The sequence below is a fragment of the Notothenia rossii genome (assembly GCF_949606895.1).
Source record: "Notothenia rossii genome assembly, chromosome: 7".
Taxonomy (NCBI): Eukaryota; Metazoa; Chordata; class Actinopteri; order Perciformes; family Nototheniidae; genus Notothenia; species Notothenia rossii.
The window spans coordinates 85544599-85565917 of record NC_136905.1 but is presented as its reverse complement, the minus strand read 5'-3'; the positions used below and the strand labels follow the sequence as shown (position 1 = coordinate 85565917).

Below are 21319 nucleotides of genomic sequence, written 5' to 3'. Positions count from 1 at the left end.
ATCACACAGAGAGACATCACTCAGAGACTCATCACACAGAGAGACATCACTCAGAGAGACTCATCACTCAGAGAGACTCATCACTCAGAGAGGCATCACTCAGAGAGACTCATCACTCAGAGAGACATCACACAGAGACTCATCACTCAGAGACTCATCACTCAGAGAGACATCACTCAGAGAGACATCACTCAGAGACTCATCACTCAGAGACTCATCACACAGAAACTCATCACTCAGAGAGACTCATCACTCAGAGACTCATCACACAGAGACTCATCACTCAGAGAGACATCACTCAGAGACTCATCACTCAGAGACTCATCACTCAGAGACTCATCACTCAGAGAGACATCACTCAGAGACTCATCACTCAGAGACTCATCACACAGAAACTCATCACACAGAGACTCATCACTCAGAGAGACACATCACTCAGAGAGACATCACTCAGAGACTCATCACTCAGAGACTCATCACTCAGAGAGACATCACTCAGAGAGACATCACACAGAGACTCATCACTCAGAGAGACATCACTCAGAGAGACATCACTCAGAGACTCATCACTCAGAAACTCATCACACAGAGACTCATCACTCAGAGAGACTCATCACTCAGAGAGACATCACTCAGAGAGACATCACTCAGAGAGACATCACTCAGAGACTCATCACTCAGAGAGACTCATCACTCAGAGACTCATCACTCAGAGAGACTCATCACTCAGAGACTTATCACTCAGAGACTCATCACACAGAGAGACATCACTCAGAGACTCATCACTCAGAGACTCATCACTCAGAGACTTATCACTCAGAGACTCATCACACAGAGAGACATCACTCAGAGACTCATCACTCAGAGACTCATCACTCAGAGAGACATCACTCAGAGAGACATCACTCAGAGACTCATCACTCAGAGAGACATCACTCAGAGACTCATCACTCAGAGACTCATCACTCAGAGAGACATCACTCAGAGACTCATCACTCAGAGAGACATCACTCAGAGACTCATCACTCAGAGAGGCATCACTCAGAGACTCATCACTCAGAGACTCATCACACTCAGACTCATCACTCAGACTCATCACTCAGAGAGACATCACTCAGAGACTCATCACTCAGAGAGACTCATCACTCAGAGAGACATAACTCAGACTCATCACTCAGAGAGACATCACTCAGAGACTCATCACTCAGAGAGACTCATCACTCAGAGACTCATCACACAGAGAGACATCACTCAGAGACTCATCACACAGAGAGACATCACTCAGAGACTCATCACTCAGAGAGACATCACCAGACTCAGGAGACACTCAGGAGACACAGAGAGACTCATCACACAGAAACGCAGGAGACACAGAGAGACTCATCACCAGACTAAGGAGACTCAGAGACTCATCACCAGACTCAGGAGACACAGAGAGACTCATCACACAGAAACTCATCACCAGACTCAGGAGACACAGAGAGACTCATCACCAAATTAAGGAGACACAGAGAGACTCAGGAGACACAGAGAGACTCTTCACCAGACTCAGGAGACACAGAGAGACTCAGGAGACACAGAGAGACTCAGGAGACACAGAGAGACTCATCACCAAATTAAGGAGACACAGAGAGACTCAGGAGACACAGAGAGACTCTTCACCAGACTCAGGAGACACAGAGAGACTCTTCACCAGACTCAGGAGACACAGAGAGACTCAGGAGACACAGAGAGACTCTTCACCAGACTCAGGAGACACAGAGAGACTCAGGAGACACAGAGAGACTCAGGAGACACAGAAAGACACAGAGAGACACAGAGAGACTCATCACCAAATTAAGGAGACACAGAGAGACTCAGGAGACACAGAGAGACTCTTCACCAGACTCAGGAGACACAGAGAGACTCATCACCAGACTCATGAGACACAGAGAGACTCATCACCAGACTCATGAGACTCAGAGAGACTCTTCACCAGACTCAGGAGACACAGAGAGACTCAGGAGACACAGAGAGACTCAGGAGACACAGAGAGACTCATCACCAGACTCAGGAGACACAGAGAGACTCAGGAGACACAGAGAGACTCAGGAGACACAGAGAGACTCATCACTCAGAGACTCATCACCAGACTCAGGAGACACAGAGAGACTCATCACCAAATTAAGGAGACACAGAGAGACTCAGGAGACACAGAGAGACTCTTCACCAGACTCAGGAGACACAGAGAGACTCAGGAGACACAGAGAGACTCAGGAGACACAGAAAGACACAGAGAGACACAGAGAGACTCATCACCAAATTAAGGAGACACAGAGAGACTCAGGAGACACAGAGAGACTCTTCACCAGACTCAGGAGACACAGAGAGACTCAGGAGACACAGAGAGACTCTTCACCAGACTCAGGAGACACAGAGAGACTCAGGAGACACAGAGAGACTCAGGAGACACAGAAAGACACAGAGAGACACAGAGAGACTCATCACCAAATTAAGGAGACACAGAGAGACTCAGGAGACACAGAGAGACTCTTCACCAGACTCAGGAGACACAGAGAGACTCAGGAGACACAGAGAGACTCTTCACCAGACTCAGGAGACACAGAGAGACTCAGGAGACACAGAGAGACTCAGGAGACACAGAAAGACACAGAGAGACACAGAGAGACTCATCACCAAATTAAGGAGACACAGAGAGACTCAGGAGACACAGAGAGACTCTTCACCAGACTCAGGAGACACAGAGAGACTCAGGAGACACAGAGAGACTCAGGAGACACAGAGAGACTCAGGAGACACAGAGAGACTCTTCACCAGACTCAGGAGACACAGAGAGACTCAGGAGACACAGAGAGACTCATCACCAGACTCAGGAGACACAGAGAGACTCATCACCAGACTCAGGAGACACAGAGAGACTCATCACCAGACTCAGGAGACACAGAGAGACTCAGGAGACACAGAGAGACTCAGGAGACACAGAGAGACTCAGGAGACACAGAGAGACTCAGGAGACACAGAGAGACTCATCACCAGACTCAGGAGACACAGAGAGACTCAGGAGACACAGAGAGACTCAGGAGACACAGAGAGACTCAGGAGACACAGAGAGACTCAGGAGACACAGAGAGACTCAGGAGACACAGAGAGACTCAGGAGACACAGAGAGACTCAGGAGACACAGAGAAACTCAGTAATACATGTAATGAATGCTTTAACGAAGATACCTTCTCCTGCTCCTCCTCCTGCTCCTCCGCTGTCAGGCTGCTGGGGGGGGGGCAGGACGCCGGCTTGAGGTCAGAGGTCGTTTGTTGGTTCACTTTAGAGAGAGGAGAGAATCATGAAAGTCAAAATCTGAGAAAAATTCAAAAACTTGAAATTCTGAACAAAATCTGAGAATTCTTTAAAAAGTTTTTTTTTAAAAAGCAAAATAATTTTAAAAAGTCAAAGTTCTGAGAAACATTTAGGTTTCTCATTACATGTGGTGTACAAACTTGTCTTTCCTGTTTTTAATATATTGTTTTTAGTCTCAGCAGAAAGGAGAGAGCCGTTTGAGATGATTTCTACCTTTCGTCGTCTTGTTGGATGAAGAGATCTGCTCCTCGTCTTCCTCAGGGTGTTTCTCATCAGGAGTCTCACTGCAGACACAACAACAACACGTTAACAAACAACAGCATGCAGAATGCCACGTTGTGATTTATAAATGACACCTGATGTTTACCTGTTGGCTCCCTCCCTCTCCTTCAGCTGGTCCTCCCTCTCCTTCATCCTCTGCTCCTGCTCCCTCAGCTTCTCCTCCTTACGCTGACGCACCCTGAGGAGCACAGGAAGCTCTCAATACTGTGGATTATATTATATACATATATAGTGTGTACTTGTACGCAGCCTTCTCCTGTGCTACTCTGATCTCTCTCAGCTCCTGCCTGGATGATCTGTATGTGTTATGTATGACAGGCCGTGGTATGTGGTCATTATATCACAGCTAGGGGGCGTGGTATATGGTCAGTATATCACAGCTAGGGGGCGTGGTGTATGGTCAGTATATCACAGCTAGGGGGCGTGGTGTATGGTCAGTATATCACAGCTAGGGGGCGTGGTATATGGTCAGTATATCACAGCTAGGGGGCGTGGTATATGGTCAGTATATCACAGCTAGGGGGCGTGGTATATGGTCATTATATCACAGCTAGGGGGCGTGGTATATGGTCAGTATATCACAGCTAGGGGGCGTGGTGTATGGTCAGTATATCACAGCTAGGGGGCGTGGTGTATGGTCAGTATATCACAGCTAGGGGGCGTGGTGTATGGTCAGTATATCACAGCTAGGGGGCGTGGTGTATGGTCAGTATATCACAGCTAGGGGGCGTGGTATATGCTCAGTATATCACAGCTAGGGGGCGTGGTGTATGGTCAGTATATCACAGCTAGGGGGCGTGGTATATGCTCAGTATATCACAGCTAGGGGGCGTGGTGTATGGTCAGTATATCACAGCTAGGGGGCGTGGTATATGGTCAGTATATCACAGCTAGGGGGCGTGGTGTATGGTCAGTATATCACAGCTAGGGGGCGTGGTATATGGTCAGTATATCACAGCTAGGGGGCGTGGTATATGGTCAGTATATCACAGCTAGGGGGCGTGGTGTATGGTCAGTATATCACAGCTAGGGGGCGTGGTATATGCTCAGTATATCACAGCTAGGGGGCGTGGTATATGCTCAGTATATCACAGCTAGGGGGCGTGGTATATGGTCAGTAGATCACAGCTAGGGGGCGTGGTATATGGTCAGTATATCACAGCTAGGGGGCGTGGTATATAGTCAGTATATCACAGCTAGGGGGCGTGGTATATGCTCAGTATATCACAGCTAGGGGGCGTGGTATATGGTCAGTATATCACAGCTAGGGGGCGTGGTATATGGTCAGTATATCACAGCTAGGGGGCGTGGTATATGGTCAGTATATCACAGCTAGGGGGCGTGGTATATGCTCAGTATATCACAGCTAGGGGGCGTGGTGTATGGTCAGTATATCACAGCTAGGGGGCGTGGTATATGCTCAGTATATCACAGCTAGGGGGCGTGGTATATGGTCAGTATATCACAGCTAGGGGGCGTGGTATATGCTCAGTATATCACAGCTAGGGGGCGTGGTGTATGGTCAGTATATCACAGCTAGGGGGCGTGGTATATGGTCAGTATATCACAGCTAGGGGGCGTGGTATATGGTCAGTATATCACAGCTAGGGGGCGTGGTATATGGTCATTATATCACAGCTAGGGGGCGTGGTATATGCTCAGTATATCACAGCTAGGGGGCGTGGTATATGGTCAGTATATCACAGCTAGGGAGCGTGGTATATGGTCAGTATATCACAGCTAGGGGGCGTGGTATATGGTCAGTAGATCACAGCTAGGGGGCGTGGTATATGCTCAGTATATCACAGCTAGGGGGCGTGGTATATGCTCAGTATATCACAGCTAGGGGGCGTGGTATATGGTCAGTATATCACAGCTAGGGAGCGTGGTATATGGTCAGTATATCACAGCTAGGGGGCGTGGTATATGGTCAGTATATCACAGCTAGGGGGCGTGGTATATGCTCAGTATATCACAGCTAGGGGGCGTGGTGTATGGTCAGTATATCACAGCTAGGGGGCGTGGTATATGGTCAGTATATCACAGCTAGGGGGCGTGGTATATGCTCAGTATATCACAGCTAGGGAGCGTGGTATATGGTCAGTATATCACAGCTAGGGGGCGTGGTATATGGTCAGTAGATCACAGCTAGGGGGCGTGGTATATGGTCAGTATATCACAGCTAGGGGGCGTGGTATATGGTCATTATATCACAGCTAGGGGGCGTGGTATATGCTCAGTATATCACAGCTAGGGGGCGTGGTATATGGTCAGTATATCACAGCTAGGGAGCGTGGTATATGGTCAGTATATCACAGCTAGGGGGCGTGGTATATAGTATATATAGTGTGTACTTGTAGGCAGCCTCCTCCCTGTACATGTTGTGTATGACAGTATATATATATATATATACCGTATTTTCCGGACTATAAGTCGCACTTTTTTTCCTAGTTTGGCTGGTCCTGCGACTTATAGTCAGGAGCGACGTATATATGTTTTAAATGTCAATTCATGCTGACTGACATGAACCGTCTACAGCCACCAGAGGGCGCTCTAGGCTTGTGACAACTATATGCTGCCCCTGTACCACCGAAAAAAACGAAGAAGAGAGCGGACGGTTCTTCCGGGTTAGCTGCTTGTTAGCCATCTGTTGTTAGCCGTCTTGTTAGCTTGTTAGCCGTCTGTTGTTAGCCCGCCGTCTTGTGTCCGGTGCGGCGCAGGGTCCACCCCTACCAGCCCAGCGGCCGAATGCTCAGTGGGTGCGTCCGAGATGCCCCGTCTGTCCCAGCAGTCCTCCGTCGGAGCGCGTCAAGGGGTAGAAGCATGCCACCCTAGCCCGACTCGCAGAGCCAGCCTCCAGGTAGAAGGTATGTGTTGCGTTAACATACCGGACCTGTGTAGTTAATAACTTCCCTTTCCAGTTTACCGTAAATGTCTGTTATTGGCTTGGATTTGAAAATAAATATCTGAATAAATACGACTTATAGTCCGGTGCGACCTATATACGTTTTTTTCCTCTTCACGACGCATTTATTGGCTGATGCGACTTATACTCAGGAGCGACTTATAGTCCGGAAAATACGGTATATAGTGTGTACTTGTAGGCAGTAGGCTTGGGCGGTATGACGGTATACCAGGGTATTTCGAAATCCCGTCGGTATGATTTTCAATACCGTGACGTCACAGACTGTGCGCCAAATCATAGATGCGTTTCATTCTATTCCACTGACACGGAGTTTTGACACGGACGACATTGGTTGTAATGCACAGCACGCGCCAGCAGAGGGCAGGGGAGGGCAGTCCGTCTTTCCCGCTCTCAGAGCTCAGCACAGAGCTGAGCTGAGCAAGATGGCGGCAGCATTTGCCGGCCCCGATCTCGGACAACTAGTAAAAAAGAAAAATGCCTCTACGCCTGTTTGGGACTATTTTGGGTTTACTCGTCGCCAGTGACTTCATCCAGCACAACGAGAGACGGAGGCACTTCTTTGGGAATGTTTAAGACGGGGTGAGTGAGTGTTGACATTTTTTAATCCTATGCAACTGGTTGATGGTTTTGTAGTCGAGGTCGGACGGTTTTAAAAACGAAAGCATTTACGTGCTAAACATTCACGCGAGTAATCCAATGGATCAAATGGAAATAAGGTTTTTAACACATGCACGGAATAATATTGCCAAACTAGTTAGTGAATATAGCAAACTTTATTCAATAAGTCAAGTATTTACTCCCGGAAAATGTTTATGTTTGATGATATATTGTTAACTTAGCTCACTATGGAAACAACGTCGGACATCTACAAACGCGTCCTGTATCCGATCTCAAAATGTTCCATTTGCACAATGTGTCATGTATGCAGCCCTTGTTTTGCACTTGCGCGCACGTCGCGGCACTTTGCGAGCGTCTACCGGCTCGGGCTGCATTTTACACCGAACATATAATATACCGTTCTAAACATCTATTTGCCGCCGAACGCCACCTCGCTCAAGTCGACCTAAGTCATACCGTCAGTGGCGGCTGGCGGAAAATATTTTTGGTGGGGCTGGCTGTTGATATAGTGAGTAAAAAAAAATTTGGGGGGAGAAATTACCCCTTAAATTGGGACTGATACCGTCATATACCGTATACCACGGTATGATGTCAGCAAGGTATGACGGTATGAAAAACATGATACCGCCCATGCCTAGTAGACAGCCTCCTCCCTGTACATGTTGTGTATGACAGTATATATATATATAAATATATAGTATGTACTTGTAGGCAGCCTCCTCTCTCTCTCTCTTGTGCTGCTCCGCTCTGATCTCTCTCAGCTCCTGTCTCGATGACCTCTGATCCTCGACACAGTCCTCGATCACATCTCTGCAGGATGCTAACGTTAGCAGCTTCCCCACCAGAGCCTGCAGGATCCGCAGCTTCTCCCCTGGACACAACAACAACAACAACGATTACTAATAACACAACAATAACACACCGGCAGGACGATGCCAGAGTAACTTGAGTATCTCCTGCCTCACCTGGCGTCAGGTCGTACACGGAGCAGCTGCTCAGCCTCTTCATCAGCGCCGGCTCGGCCAATCGCAGCTCGACACACGGGTCGTCCATCAGCGTGAAGCCGCCCTGCTTCTGGTATCTGAACTTAGCGTTCCCGTGCGAGCCGTCGCCGCCGGACGCCACGATGTGGAGCCTCAGGATCTCAGAGAGCGTGCAGCTGTCCAGGTCCAGCTGCTTCAGACTGGAGCCCTGCGTCAGCTGGGGCCAGCAGCCGGCCAATGAGGAGGCAGCGCTCAGAGCCGACTGCGGCGAATCAGAGTCATCGTCCAGGGCCTCTGTGAGGCCTAAACACACACACACTGTTATACCCCTTGTCTCTGTGAGGTCCACACACACACACACACACACTGTTATACACACAGAGTCTCTGTGAGGTCCACACACACACACTGTTATACACACAGAGCCTCTGTGAGGTCCACACACACACTGTTATACACAGAGTCTCTGTGAGGTCCACACACACTGTTATACACACAGAGTCTCTGTGAGGTCCACACACACTGTTATACACAGAGTCTCTGTGAGGTCCACACACACACACACACTGTTATACACAGAGTCTCTGTGAGGTCCACACACACACACACACTGTTATACACAGAGTCTCTGTGAGGTCCACACACACACACACACACTGTTATACACAGAGTCTCTGTGAGGTCCACACACACACACACACACACTGTTATACACACAGAGCCTCTGTGAGGTCCACACACACTGTTATACACACAGAGTCTCTGTGAGGTCCACACACACACACAGTTATACACACAGAGTCTCTGTGAGGTCCACACACACTGTTATACACACAGAGTCTCTGTGAGGTCCACACACACTGTTATACACACAGAGCCTCTGTGAGGTCCACACACACTGTTATACACACAGAGTCTCTGTGAGGTCCACACACACTGTTATACACACAGAGTCTCTGTGAGGTCCACACACACACACACACAGTTATACACACAGAGCCTCTGTGAGGTCCACACACACTGTTATACACACAGAGCCTCTGTGAGGTCCACACACACTGTTATACACACAGAGTCTCTGTGAGGTCCACACACACTGTTATACACACAGAGCCTCTGTGAGGTCCACACACACTGTTATACACACAGAGCCTCTGTGAGGTCCACACACACACACACACTGTTATACACACAGAGCCTCTGTGAGGTCCACACACACAGTTATACACACAGAGCCTCTGTGAGGTCCACACACACTGTTATACACACAGAGAGTCTCTGTGAGGTCCACACACACTGTTATACACACAGAGAGTCTCTGTGAGGTCCACACACACACACACACACACACACACACACACACACACACACACACACACACACACACACACACACACACACACACACACACACACACACACACACACACACACACACACACACACACACACACACACACACACACACACACACACACACACACACACACACACACACACACACACACACACACACACACACACACACACACACACACACACACACACACACACACACACACACACCTTCTGCCTGGTCTTTAGCCAGGTCCTCCTGCTCCTCGTCCAGAGCCTGAAAGATGGCCGACAGGAAGAAGAAGAGCATCTCACACAGAGGGCCTTCTGGATCAGAGCCCACCAGAGCCTCCTCCAGAACCTCTGAGGGGGGAGAGCGAGAGAGAGGGGGGGGGGGGGAGGGAGAGAGAGAGAGGGAGAAAGGGTTAGACGCTCCATCCAGAGAGGCTCACGTGCACTCTGTGGATTCAACGACATGCTCAGAGGACTCTGCTGTGGTAACAGATCAGAGGAACCTCAGGGTTCTGCTGTGGTAACAGATCAGAGGAACCTCAGGGTTCTGCTGTGGTAACAGATCAGAGGAACCTCAGGGTTCTGCTGTGGTAAGAGATCAGAGGAACCTCAGGGTTCTGCTGTGGTAACAGATCAGAGGAACCTCAGGGTTCTGCTGTGGTAAGAGATCAGAGGAACCTCAGGGTTCTGCTGTGGTAACAGATCAGAGGAACCTCAGGGTTCTGTCAGGTGTAACTAAGGTTCCTCACCCAGAGAGACTCCGTCGGGGAACTCGTCCTTCAGGCCGTAGATTTCTCCGAAGGCCCGCAGGAACTCCAGAACCAGCAGAGCGTCTCCGAACAAACCGGCTGGCAGACGGGTTCTCACCGGAACCGGGAGGGGGAGATCCTGCAGAACACAGGGGGAGAGCCGTGACTAATGTGTGGGTTCCGTAGGTATCACTGTGTATAATCAGAACCATCCATAATCACAGTTTATAGGTTCTCCTCTTGACCTCACAAGTGGTGGTTCTAATGCACGACAAACATTCACCAGAACCATCACCGCTTTACACTGAAATCATTAAAGTTCTGACTATTATAACAGTTCCTGTCACTCCAAATGTTCTGTTTAAAACTCTGTTTATCGATTACATCGTTCTATCGCCAAGCCCTCATTCAATATTAACTTTATTAGTACAGAGCAGACAGACATGAACACACATCATGAATTTAAATATCAAACAAGATCTGGACTGAGGTCTCCGTGGTGCGTTCACTGACCTTCAGGTCCTCACACTCCATGTCCTCTCGGGGTTTGCTCCACAGCTTCAGACGCTCCGCATACTTCTTCTTCTCCTCTTTCAGCTTCTCTCTCTCCTGTCAGATCATCAGAGTGATGTCAGAGTGATGTCAGAGTGATGTCAGAGTGATATTAGAGTGATGTCAGAGTGATGTCAGAGGGATGTCAGAGGGATATTAGAGTGATACCAGAGTGATGTCAGAGTGATGTCAGAGTGATACCAGAGGGATATCAGAGTGATACCAGAGTGATGTCAGAGTGATGTCAGAGTGATGTCAGAGTGATACCAGAGTGATGTCAGAGTGATGTCAGAGTGATGTCAGAGTGATACCAGAGTGATGTCAGAGTGATGTCAGAGTGATATTAGAGTGATGTCAGAGTGATATTAGAGTGATACCAGAGTGATATTAGAGTGATATTAGAGTGATACCAGAGTGATATTAGAGTGATATCAGAGTGATATTAGAGTGATGTCAGAGTGATGTCAGAGTGATATCAGAGTGATATCAGAGTGATGTCAGAGTGATATTAGAGTGATACCAGAGTGATATTAGAGTGATACCAGAGTGATATTAGAGTGATGTCAGAGTGATGTCAGAGTGATATTAGAGTGATACCAGAGTGATATTAGAGTGATATCAGAGTGATATTAGAGTGATGTCAGAGTGATACCAGAGTGATATTAGAGTGATGTCAGAGTGATGTCAGAGTGATATTAGAGTGATACCAGAGTGATGTCAGAGTGATGTCAGAGTGATATTAGAGTGATACCAGAGTGATGTCAGAGTGATGTCAGAGTGATATTAGAGTGATACCAGAGTGATGTCAGAGTGATGTCAGAGTGATATTAGAGTGATACCAGAGTGATATCAGAGTGATACCAGAGTGATATTAGAGTGATGTCAGAGTGATGTCAGAGTGATGTCAGAGTGATATCAGAGTGATGTCAGAGTGATATTAGAGTGATATCAGAGTGATATTAGAGTGATGTCAGAGTGATGTCAGAGTGATATCAGAGTGATATCAGAGTGATGTCAGAGTGATATTAGAGTGATACCAGAGTGATATTAGAGTGATACCAGAGTGATATTAGAGTGATGTCAGAGTGATGTCAGAGTGATATTAGAGTGATACCAGAGTGATATTAGAGTGATACCAGAGTGATATTAGAGTGATGTCAGAGTGATGTCAGAGTGATATCAGAGTGATACCAGAGTGATATTAGAGTGATGTCAGAGTGATGTCAGAGTGATGTCAGAGTGATGTCAGAGTGATATTAGAGTGATGTCAGAGTGATGTCAGAGTGATATCAGAGTGATGTCAGAGTGATATTAGAGTGATGTCAGAGTGATATTAGAGTGATGTCAGAGTGATATCAGAGTGATGTCAGAGTGATATTAGAGTGATACCAGAGTGATGTCAGAGTGATATTAGAGTGATGTCAGAGTGATGTCAGAGTGATATCAGAGTGATACCAGAGTGATATTAGAGTGATGTCAGAGTGATGTCAGAGTGATGTCAGAGTGATATTAGAGTGATGTCAGAGTGATGTCAGAGTGATATCAGAGTGATGTCAGAGTGATATCAGAGTGATGTCAGAGTGATATTAGAGTGATGTCAGAGTGATATCAGAGTGATGTCAGAGTGATATTAGAGTGATACCAGAGTGATATTAGAGTGATATTAGAGTGATATCAGAGTGATATCAGAGTGATGTCAGAGTGATATTAGAGTGATACCAGAGTGATATTAGAGTGATACCAGAGTGATACCAGAGTGATATCAGAGTGATGTCAGAGCGATATTAAGAGTGATACCAGAGTGATATTAGAGTGATGTCAGAGTGATGTTAGAGATACAGAACGAGATGATGGTGAATGATAGATCCCCGTTATAGGCAGTATAATAAATATTTATGATATAAAGACGGACCCGGTCCTTCTCCAGCTTCCTCTGCTCCTTCTCCTCCCTCCTCTTCACTTTCTCCTCCTCAAACCTCCTCCTCTGCTCCTCCTTCATCCTCTCTTTATCCTCCCTCTCTCTCCTCTTGGCCTCCTGCAGTCTGTTTCTGTCCTGAGCTGCAGACGCCATCTCCTCCCTGTGATGCAGCAGCTGCAGCTTCTCCTTCAGCAGCGCAGAGCCCGTCTGTAAACACAATAAACTTACATTAATACCACATGTGATATAGACATGAACACAACATGTGATATAGACATGAACACAACATGTGATATAGACATGAATACAACATGTGATATAGACATGAACACAACATGTGATATAGACATGAACACAACATGTGATATAGAAATGAACACAACATTTGATATAGACATGAACACAACATGTGATATAGACATGAACACAACATGTGATATAGACATGAACACAACATGTGATAGACATGAACACAACATGTGATATAGACATGAACACAACATGTGATATAGAAATGAACACAACATTTGATATAGACATGAACACAACATGTGATATAGACATGAACACAACATGTGATATAGACATGAACACAACATGTGATATAGACATGAACACAACATGTGATAGACATGAACACAACATGTGATATAGACATGAATACAACATGTGATATAGACATGAACACAACATGTGATATAGACATGAACACAACATGTGATATAGACATGAATACAACATGTGATATAGACATGAACACAACATGTGATATAGACATGAACACAACATGTGATATAGAAATGAACACAACATGTGATATAGACATGAACACAACATGTGATATAGACATGAATACAACATGTGATATAGACATGAACACAACATGTGATATAGACATGAACACAACATGTGATATATACATGAACACAACATGTGATATAGACATGAACACAACATGTGATATAGACATGAACACAACATGTGATATAGACATGAACACAACATGTGATATAGACATGAACACAACATGTGATATAGACATGAACACAACATGTGATATAGACATGAACACAACATGTGATAGACATGAACACAACATGTGATATATACATGAACACAACATGTGATATAGACATGAACACAACATGTGATATAGACATGAACACAACATGTGATATATACATGAACACAACATGTGATATAGACATGAATACAACATGTGATATAGACATGAACACAACATGTGATATAGACATGAACACAACATGTGATATAGACATGAACACAACATGTGATATAGACATGAACACAACATGTGATATAGACATTAATACAACATGTGATATAGACATTAATACAACATGTGATATAGACATGAACACAACATGTGATATAGACATGAACACAACATGTGATATAGACATGAACACAACATGTGATATAGACATGAACACAACATGTGATATAGACATGAACACAACATGTGATATAGAAATGAACACAACATGTGATATAGACATGAACACAACATGTGATAGACATGAACACAACATGTGATATAGACATTAATACAACATGTGATATAGACATTAATACAACATGTGATATAGACATGAACACAACATTTGATATAGACATGAATACAACATGTGATATAGACATGAACACAACATGTGATATAGAAATGAACACAACATTTGATATAGACATTAACACAACATGTGATATAGAAATTAATACAACATGTGATATAGACATTAACACAACATGTGATATAGACATTAATACAACATGTGATATATACATTAATACAACATGTGATATAGACATGAACACAACATGTGATATATACATGAACACAACATGTGATATAGACATGAACACAACATGTGATAGACATGAACACAACATGTGATATAGACATGAACACAACATGTGATATAGACATGAACACAACATGTGATATAGACATGAACACAACATGTGATATATACATGAACACAACATGTGATATAGACATGAACACAACATGTGATATAGACATGAACACAACATGTGATATAGACATTAACACAACATGTGATATAGACATTAACACAACATGTGATATATACATGAACAGTCTGTCAGAGCGTTACCTCTGATCTATCAGAGTGTTACCTGTGCAGGTGAGCTCCGTGCAGCTTTAGGGCTGAAGGGGAACATGGGGGGGTCGTCAGGGAAGAACTGAGAGAAACTCTGTTCAGCGAGCCGGTACTTCAGCACTGAGGAGGGCTAGAGAGGAAGCATCAACACACAGGAAATCATCATCAACACACAGGAAGTCATCATCAACATGCAGGAAGTAATCATCAACACACAGGAAGTCCTCATCAACACACAGGAAGTCCTCATCAACACACAGGAAGTCCTCATCAACACACAGGAAGTCCTCATCAACACACAGGAAGTCATCAGGTTGGTTGGTTGTTGTGTAGCAGTGTGTGTGTGTGTGTGTGTGTGTGGTGTGTGGTGTGTGGTGTGTGGTGTGTGTGTGTGTGTGTGTGTGTGTGTGTGTGTGTGTGTGTGTGTGTGTGTGTGTGTGTGTGTGTGTGTGTGTGTGTCTCACCTTGAGTGAGATGGTGCCGTTGTTTGGCTCACAGTGTTGTTTAAACAGCAGCTTCAGCTTCTCTTTGGACACACTGCTCTTCCTGCGACTGAACACACGCACACAGAAACACACACAGCGTTATGATCTTCATGTTTTGGGTACCGTTAGCATGTGTTAGCGTTACTGAACAGCTGTGCGGCTCCTCACCTCATCTGATTGGCTTTCACAGTGAAGGACTGGCTGTGTTGGTCCTTCAGCATCCTCACCATGTACTTAAACACTGACGGGTTCAGAGGCTTCTTCTTGCTACACACACACACACACACACACACCACTGTATCACTCATTGACAGTTTCCAAAAACAGAGGAAGCAGAGCGATGCAGAAACAGAGATATCTTTCTTTACTGCACACTTTCCCTGGCTACATTACCCAGAGTGCACCTCTCCCTCTGTGAGGTAGATGGTGGTGTTTTCTGTGTTATTAATAGGAACACAGCAGCTCCCTCTGGAGACACTAAAGGCTACTACACCACTGGAAAGGGTTTCATACATATTCATATATTAAAAAAAGGACTTGTGTCTGCTTCTTAAATTGTATCAATGTTTTGGAAATCAAATACTTTTCCTCCTCGCATCAAATGTTCATTATTCATTTAAAATAAATAATCCATATTTATTTTAAAAATATTCAGAAAAAAAAGCAAGATATTTTTTCTGTAATATTTCAACTTTTCAATCTTTCTGTAGACCTGTCTATCTTTGACCCCCTGACCCTCTGACCCCCTGACCAGACTGACCAAACTGACCACACTGACCACCTGACCACACTGACCAAACTGACCACCTGACCCTCTGACCACACTGACCACACTGACCCCCTAACCACACTGACCCCTGGCCCTCTGACCCCCTAACCACACTGGCCCCCTAACCACACTGACCCCCTGACCCTCTGACCCCCTGACCAAACTGACCACACTGACCACCTGACCACACTGACCAAACTGACCACACTAACCACACTGACCACCTGACCCTCTGACCACACTGACCACACTGACCCCCTAACCACACTGACCCCTGGCCCTCTGACCCCCTAACCACACTGACCCCCTGACCACACTGACCCCTGGCCCTCTGACCCCCTAACCACACTGACCCCCTGACCACACTGACCCCTGGCCCTCTGACCCCCTAACCACACTGACCCCCTAACCACACTGACCCCCTGACCACACTGACCCCTGGCCCTCTGACCCCCTAACCACACTGACCCCCTAACCACACTGACCCCCTGACCACACTGACCCCTGGCCCTCTGACCCCCTAACCACACTGACCCCTAACCACACTGGCCCCCTAACCACACTGACCCCCTGACCCTCTAACCACACTGACCCCTGACCCTCTAACCACACTGACCCCTGACCCTCTAACCACACTGACCCCTGACCCTCTGACCACACTGACCCCCTGACCACACTGACCCCTAACCATACTGACCCCCTAACCACACTGACCCCCTGACCACACTGACCCCTAACCACACTGACCCCCTAACCACACTGACCCCCTGACCCTCTAACCACACTGACCCCCTAACCACACTGACCCTCTAACCACACTGACCCCCTAACCACACTGACCCCCTAACCACACTGACCCCTAACCACACTGACCCCCTGACCCTCTGACCCCCTAACCACACTGACCCCCTGGCCCTCTGACCCCCTAACCACACTGACCCCCTGACCCTCTAACCACACTGACCCCCTGACCCCCTAACCACACTGACCCCTAACCCCTCTGACCCCCTGGCCCTCTGACCCCCTAACCACACTGACCCCCTGACCACACTGACCCCTAACCACACTGACCCTCTGACCCCCTAACCACACTGACCCCCTGACCCCCTAACCACACTGACCCCCTGACCCTCTAACCACACTGACCCCCTAACCACACTGACCCCCTAACCACACTGACCCCCTGACCCCCTAACCACACTGACCCCCTAACCACACTGACCCCCTAACCACACTGACCCCCTAACCACACTGACCCCTGACCCCACTGACCCGTTGCTCTTGGGACTCTGGAAGGCGCTGCTCTCCTCGTCGCTGTCACTGATCACGATGGAGTCGTCGCCGCCGGCTGCTTTAGCGTGACCGTTAGCTGCTGCAGCTCCGTTAGCGCTCGAGTGAGGAGAGCTAACCTGCAGCACCTCACACACATGTCTGACACACACACACACACGCACACACACGAACACACGCACACACACGAACACACGCACACACACACACACGCACACACACACGCACACACATTCATAGTCATTAGAAGTTGCAGCACACTCGTAGACACTGCCAGTATTTTTACAATATGATAACACTTGTATTGCGCTCAAAGAAATCACTACAGTGAGAGGAGTGAGACATGAGGAGTGAGACATCCTGTTTAATATCACTGAGAAGAGAGGAGCGTCCCGTCAGAGAGCAGCTCCACACCAGGAAGGTGCGCTCAAATAAATCGGTACAGAGAGAGTGAGACATACAGGAGAGAGGAGTGAGAGGAGAGAGTGAGATATCTGTTTTACATCACTGAGGAATGAGAGGAGTGAGACATTGTTTATAATCACCAAGGAGTGAGACATTGTTTATAATCACCAAGGAGTGAGACATTGTTTATAATCACCAAGGAGTGAGACATTGTTTATAATCACCAAGGAGTGAGACATTGTTTATAATCACCAAGGAGTGAGACATAAATTAACCCATTTTAGGTGATATGCTAAGGGGAGGGACATCTCTAAGCTGTTGACCAATCACAACAGAGCCAGCTAACCAATCAGAGCAGACACGTTGTTATATTTTATATATAAATACTCGTCGCTGTCGCTGATCACGATGGAGTCGTCGTCGCCGGCTGCTTTAGATTGACCGTTAGCTGCTGGAGCTCCGCTAGCGCTCGAGTGAGGAGAGCTAACCTGCAGCACCTCACACACATGTCTGACACACACACACACATTCATAGAGTCATTAGAAGGTGCAGCACACTCGTACACACTGCCAGTATTTTTATGATACGATAGACAATAGGATAACACTTTAGTGATCAGAGGAAGTCTGAGATGCTCCATGTGGAACATCAACAGACAAACATCAACACATGAGAAACAAACAACAACATGGACCATCACAGCAGCTCCATGTGGAACATCAACAGACACACATCAACACACAAGAGAAAAAAACAACAACATGGAACATCAACACACAAGAGAAACAAACAACAACATGGAACATCAACACACAAGAGAAACAAACAACAACATGGAACATCACTCCAGAGGCCTGTACTACGAAGCTGGTTCAACCTAACCTGGATATGTTTGAGTGAGCCGGTTGGTCTAATCCAAAACATACGCGCTCTCGCTAAACGGTCCTACGACGCTGGTTATCAAGTGGATCGCTCAAGCCAGCCGTGTCCTATCTAGTTAGGAGCGTTCACATGAAAGGGGTGGTATCTGGAGCATTCGACCAATCACAAACATGGAGAAGCGTACTGACAGCGCAGCGTCATACTTCCTGAATGAAAAGTCAACTATAATATTAGACATATGAAGAAGTTAAACTTTAAACATCCATGACTTAAACACTTGATCCAGGATCAAAGCCACATAGCTGCACCTGCAAGGTGAATACAGCTGGTAACAGAACAAGTGTTTGAATGCGTACATGAACAGGTTTATGATATCACTGCCCCGTCTAAGACACCATCTGACTTTCATTACATTTGACTCGAGTGTTTCCTCAACTTCATGTGTTGCTTCAAATTAGGGGTGCACCGAATGGGAAACAGTTGGCCGAAACCGAATGCCGAAAGTGATTAATAGAAATATATATATATATATATATATATATATATATATATATAAAACTTAAATAATAATCACTATTATGGGTCCATAAAACATTTATTCAGCCCTTCTGAATGCATACAGTACATTAATTCCAATCAAGTGCATTTTCTTTTGTCTGTAGGATAACTAGAACAAAGTGCACTCAGAGCAAAGCCAAGGTGCTTTCAAACAAACATCGAGGCCAGGAGGCCTACAACTAACTAGTGTAAATAAAGACTGTAACAGCCAGGCCTTCAACAACAACACATGCACCTATAAGTTTGGTAACCTAACGTGTTGTTGTGATGACGTAATCAAAACGCGGGGACAAGCACGGCGCGCCATTAGAGATGGCAACATCTCTCGGAGTCTTATGAGTCAGTCATTGAAGAGATCCGGATCATACGAGTCATTTGAGTCATATGAGTCACCAAGACAGTAGAAATCCTACCGGTGAAACCGAAAAGTTGTTGCATTTCAGGAGCATATTAAACTGATGTTATATTAACCTCCGCTACACAGTGCCTTTTGCTTTAATAAAAAATGTTGATCACACAAAAAAAAGGGTTATTTGGCGATTTTGGCGAATCTGAGTCTGCTGTTGACTCGTGCATGAGGACGAGTCTGCTGGATCTCTGGATCTGCTGCTATACGGTTACGGCTCTGAGTCCGCACGAGTCTGCTATGTTTTGCACAGTGAGTCAGGATTTGCGAATCTCTGAGTCTGCTGTTGACCCGCGGCTCCCGGCTCCCGCGGCTCTGAGTCCCCACGAGTCTGCAGGAAGTTTCACTGATCCGCGTCCCCTCCCCTGAGCCAAACGATAACTTCTGGAAGCTATCCTACTTGCTAAAGGGTAGGCAGATGGACTGGGGTACGTTGTAATGTTATTTTACATGTTATAAAGGGTTAAGTGCCTCGAGCACCTGTGTTTAGAGATGTCCCGATCCGATCACGCGATCGGGGATCGGAACCGATCACGTGATTTTCAAAAGATCGGAATCGGGAGAGAAAAAAATCGGGGATCGGGATTTTTTTAAATACTTTTTTTTATATTTTGTATTCAATGTTACAAAACAAAAATGCCCATGTTCAAGTCTTAAAGTCATCCTGAGGCCTTAGTTTTGGTTTCAAATGACAGAACATCATGTATGTGTTGCTTCTTTGGGGCTTGTTCTCATAGACCTGCTTATTTCTCTCAAATCTGGCAACAGAGTGGGCGCAGTGTCTAGTTGTAGCAGTAAGCTAACGAGTACTGAAAGCTTTATTTAGTTTTGATCCAATGCTGCACAACTGAACTGATCCAATGCTGCTGTGAAAGAAAGAAGCTATATCCATGTTGGATAGAATATCCAATTTAAATAAAAAAATAACCTTAAGGGACAACTTGAATGCTTTTTTTTCTCTTAATGCATTGCATAAAGATCGGATCGGGAAAAATCGGTATCGGCAAATTGTCAAAATCAAATGATCGGAATCGGATCGGGACATCCCTACCTGTGTTTCGACCGAATCATGTCCGTCTCTGTCGGAAGGCGCAGAATCTCCTTTCACTACCTGGGAATATGATTTTATGATTTTTAATCCGGTCACGATAACATCCTCTTTCCGGGTTTGCTGTTCAAGCTCCTCGATCCTTCTCTCCAGCGTGACAATCTTCTCGTCTTGTTCCTTCATAATCCTCTCCATGCTTCCGATCGTTTCCAGCAGTTTTTTTAATTGTTATGCCGTCATCCTTTCGGGTCTTATTGAAGTCACTTATATCCTTGGTAATGCTGGATAAAGCGTCCTTAATTTCTAGGAGATCAGCGTTCGCTGCGTTCCGGCATTCGCCCGCGTCGCCATCTTGCAAGGAAGTATGACGCTGCGCTGTCAGTACGCTTCTCCATGTTTGTGATTGGTCGAATGCTCCAGATACCACCCCTTTCATGTGAACGCGCACCTAACTAGATAGGGCACGGCTGGCTTGAGCGATCCACTTGATATCCAGCGTCGTAGGACCGTTTAGAGAGAGCGCGTATGTTTTGGATTAGGCCAACCGGCTAACTCAAACATATCCAGGTTAAGTTGAACCAGCTTTGTAGCACAGGCCTCTGG

The 21319-nt window shown here is 46.2% G+C and overlaps 1 protein-coding gene across 1 annotated transcript in view; it reads right to left on the bottom strand.

Moving 5' to 3' along the window:
- Positions 1–21319, bottom strand: part of baz1a (bromodomain adjacent to zinc finger domain, 1A) — a 50593-nt gene that overhangs the window by 26600 nt on the left and 2674 nt on the right. Inside the window, exons 4-17 of the mRNA XM_079693863.1 lie at positions 18209–18331; positions 17399–17557; positions 15526–15624; positions 15337–15424; positions 14889–15002; positions 12723–12935; positions 10772–10867; positions 10259–10397; positions 9729–9860; positions 8146–8466; positions 7886–8051; positions 3722–3814; positions 3568–3638; positions 3228–3319 (exon numbers count right to left, since the gene is read on the bottom strand). Of these exons, the coding sequence (XP_079549989.1) occupies positions 3228–3319; positions 3568–3638; positions 3722–3814; positions 7886–8051; positions 8146–8466; positions 9729–9860; positions 10259–10397; positions 10772–10867; positions 12723–12935; positions 14889–15002; positions 15337–15424; positions 15526–15624; positions 17399–17557; positions 18209–18331 (1906 nt within the window). The remainder of the gene's footprint in view (positions 1–3227; positions 3320–3567; positions 3639–3721; positions 3815–7885; positions 8052–8145; positions 8467–9728; positions 9861–10258; positions 10398–10771; positions 10868–12722; positions 12936–14888; positions 15003–15336; positions 15425–15525; positions 15625–17398; positions 17558–18208; positions 18332–21319) is intronic.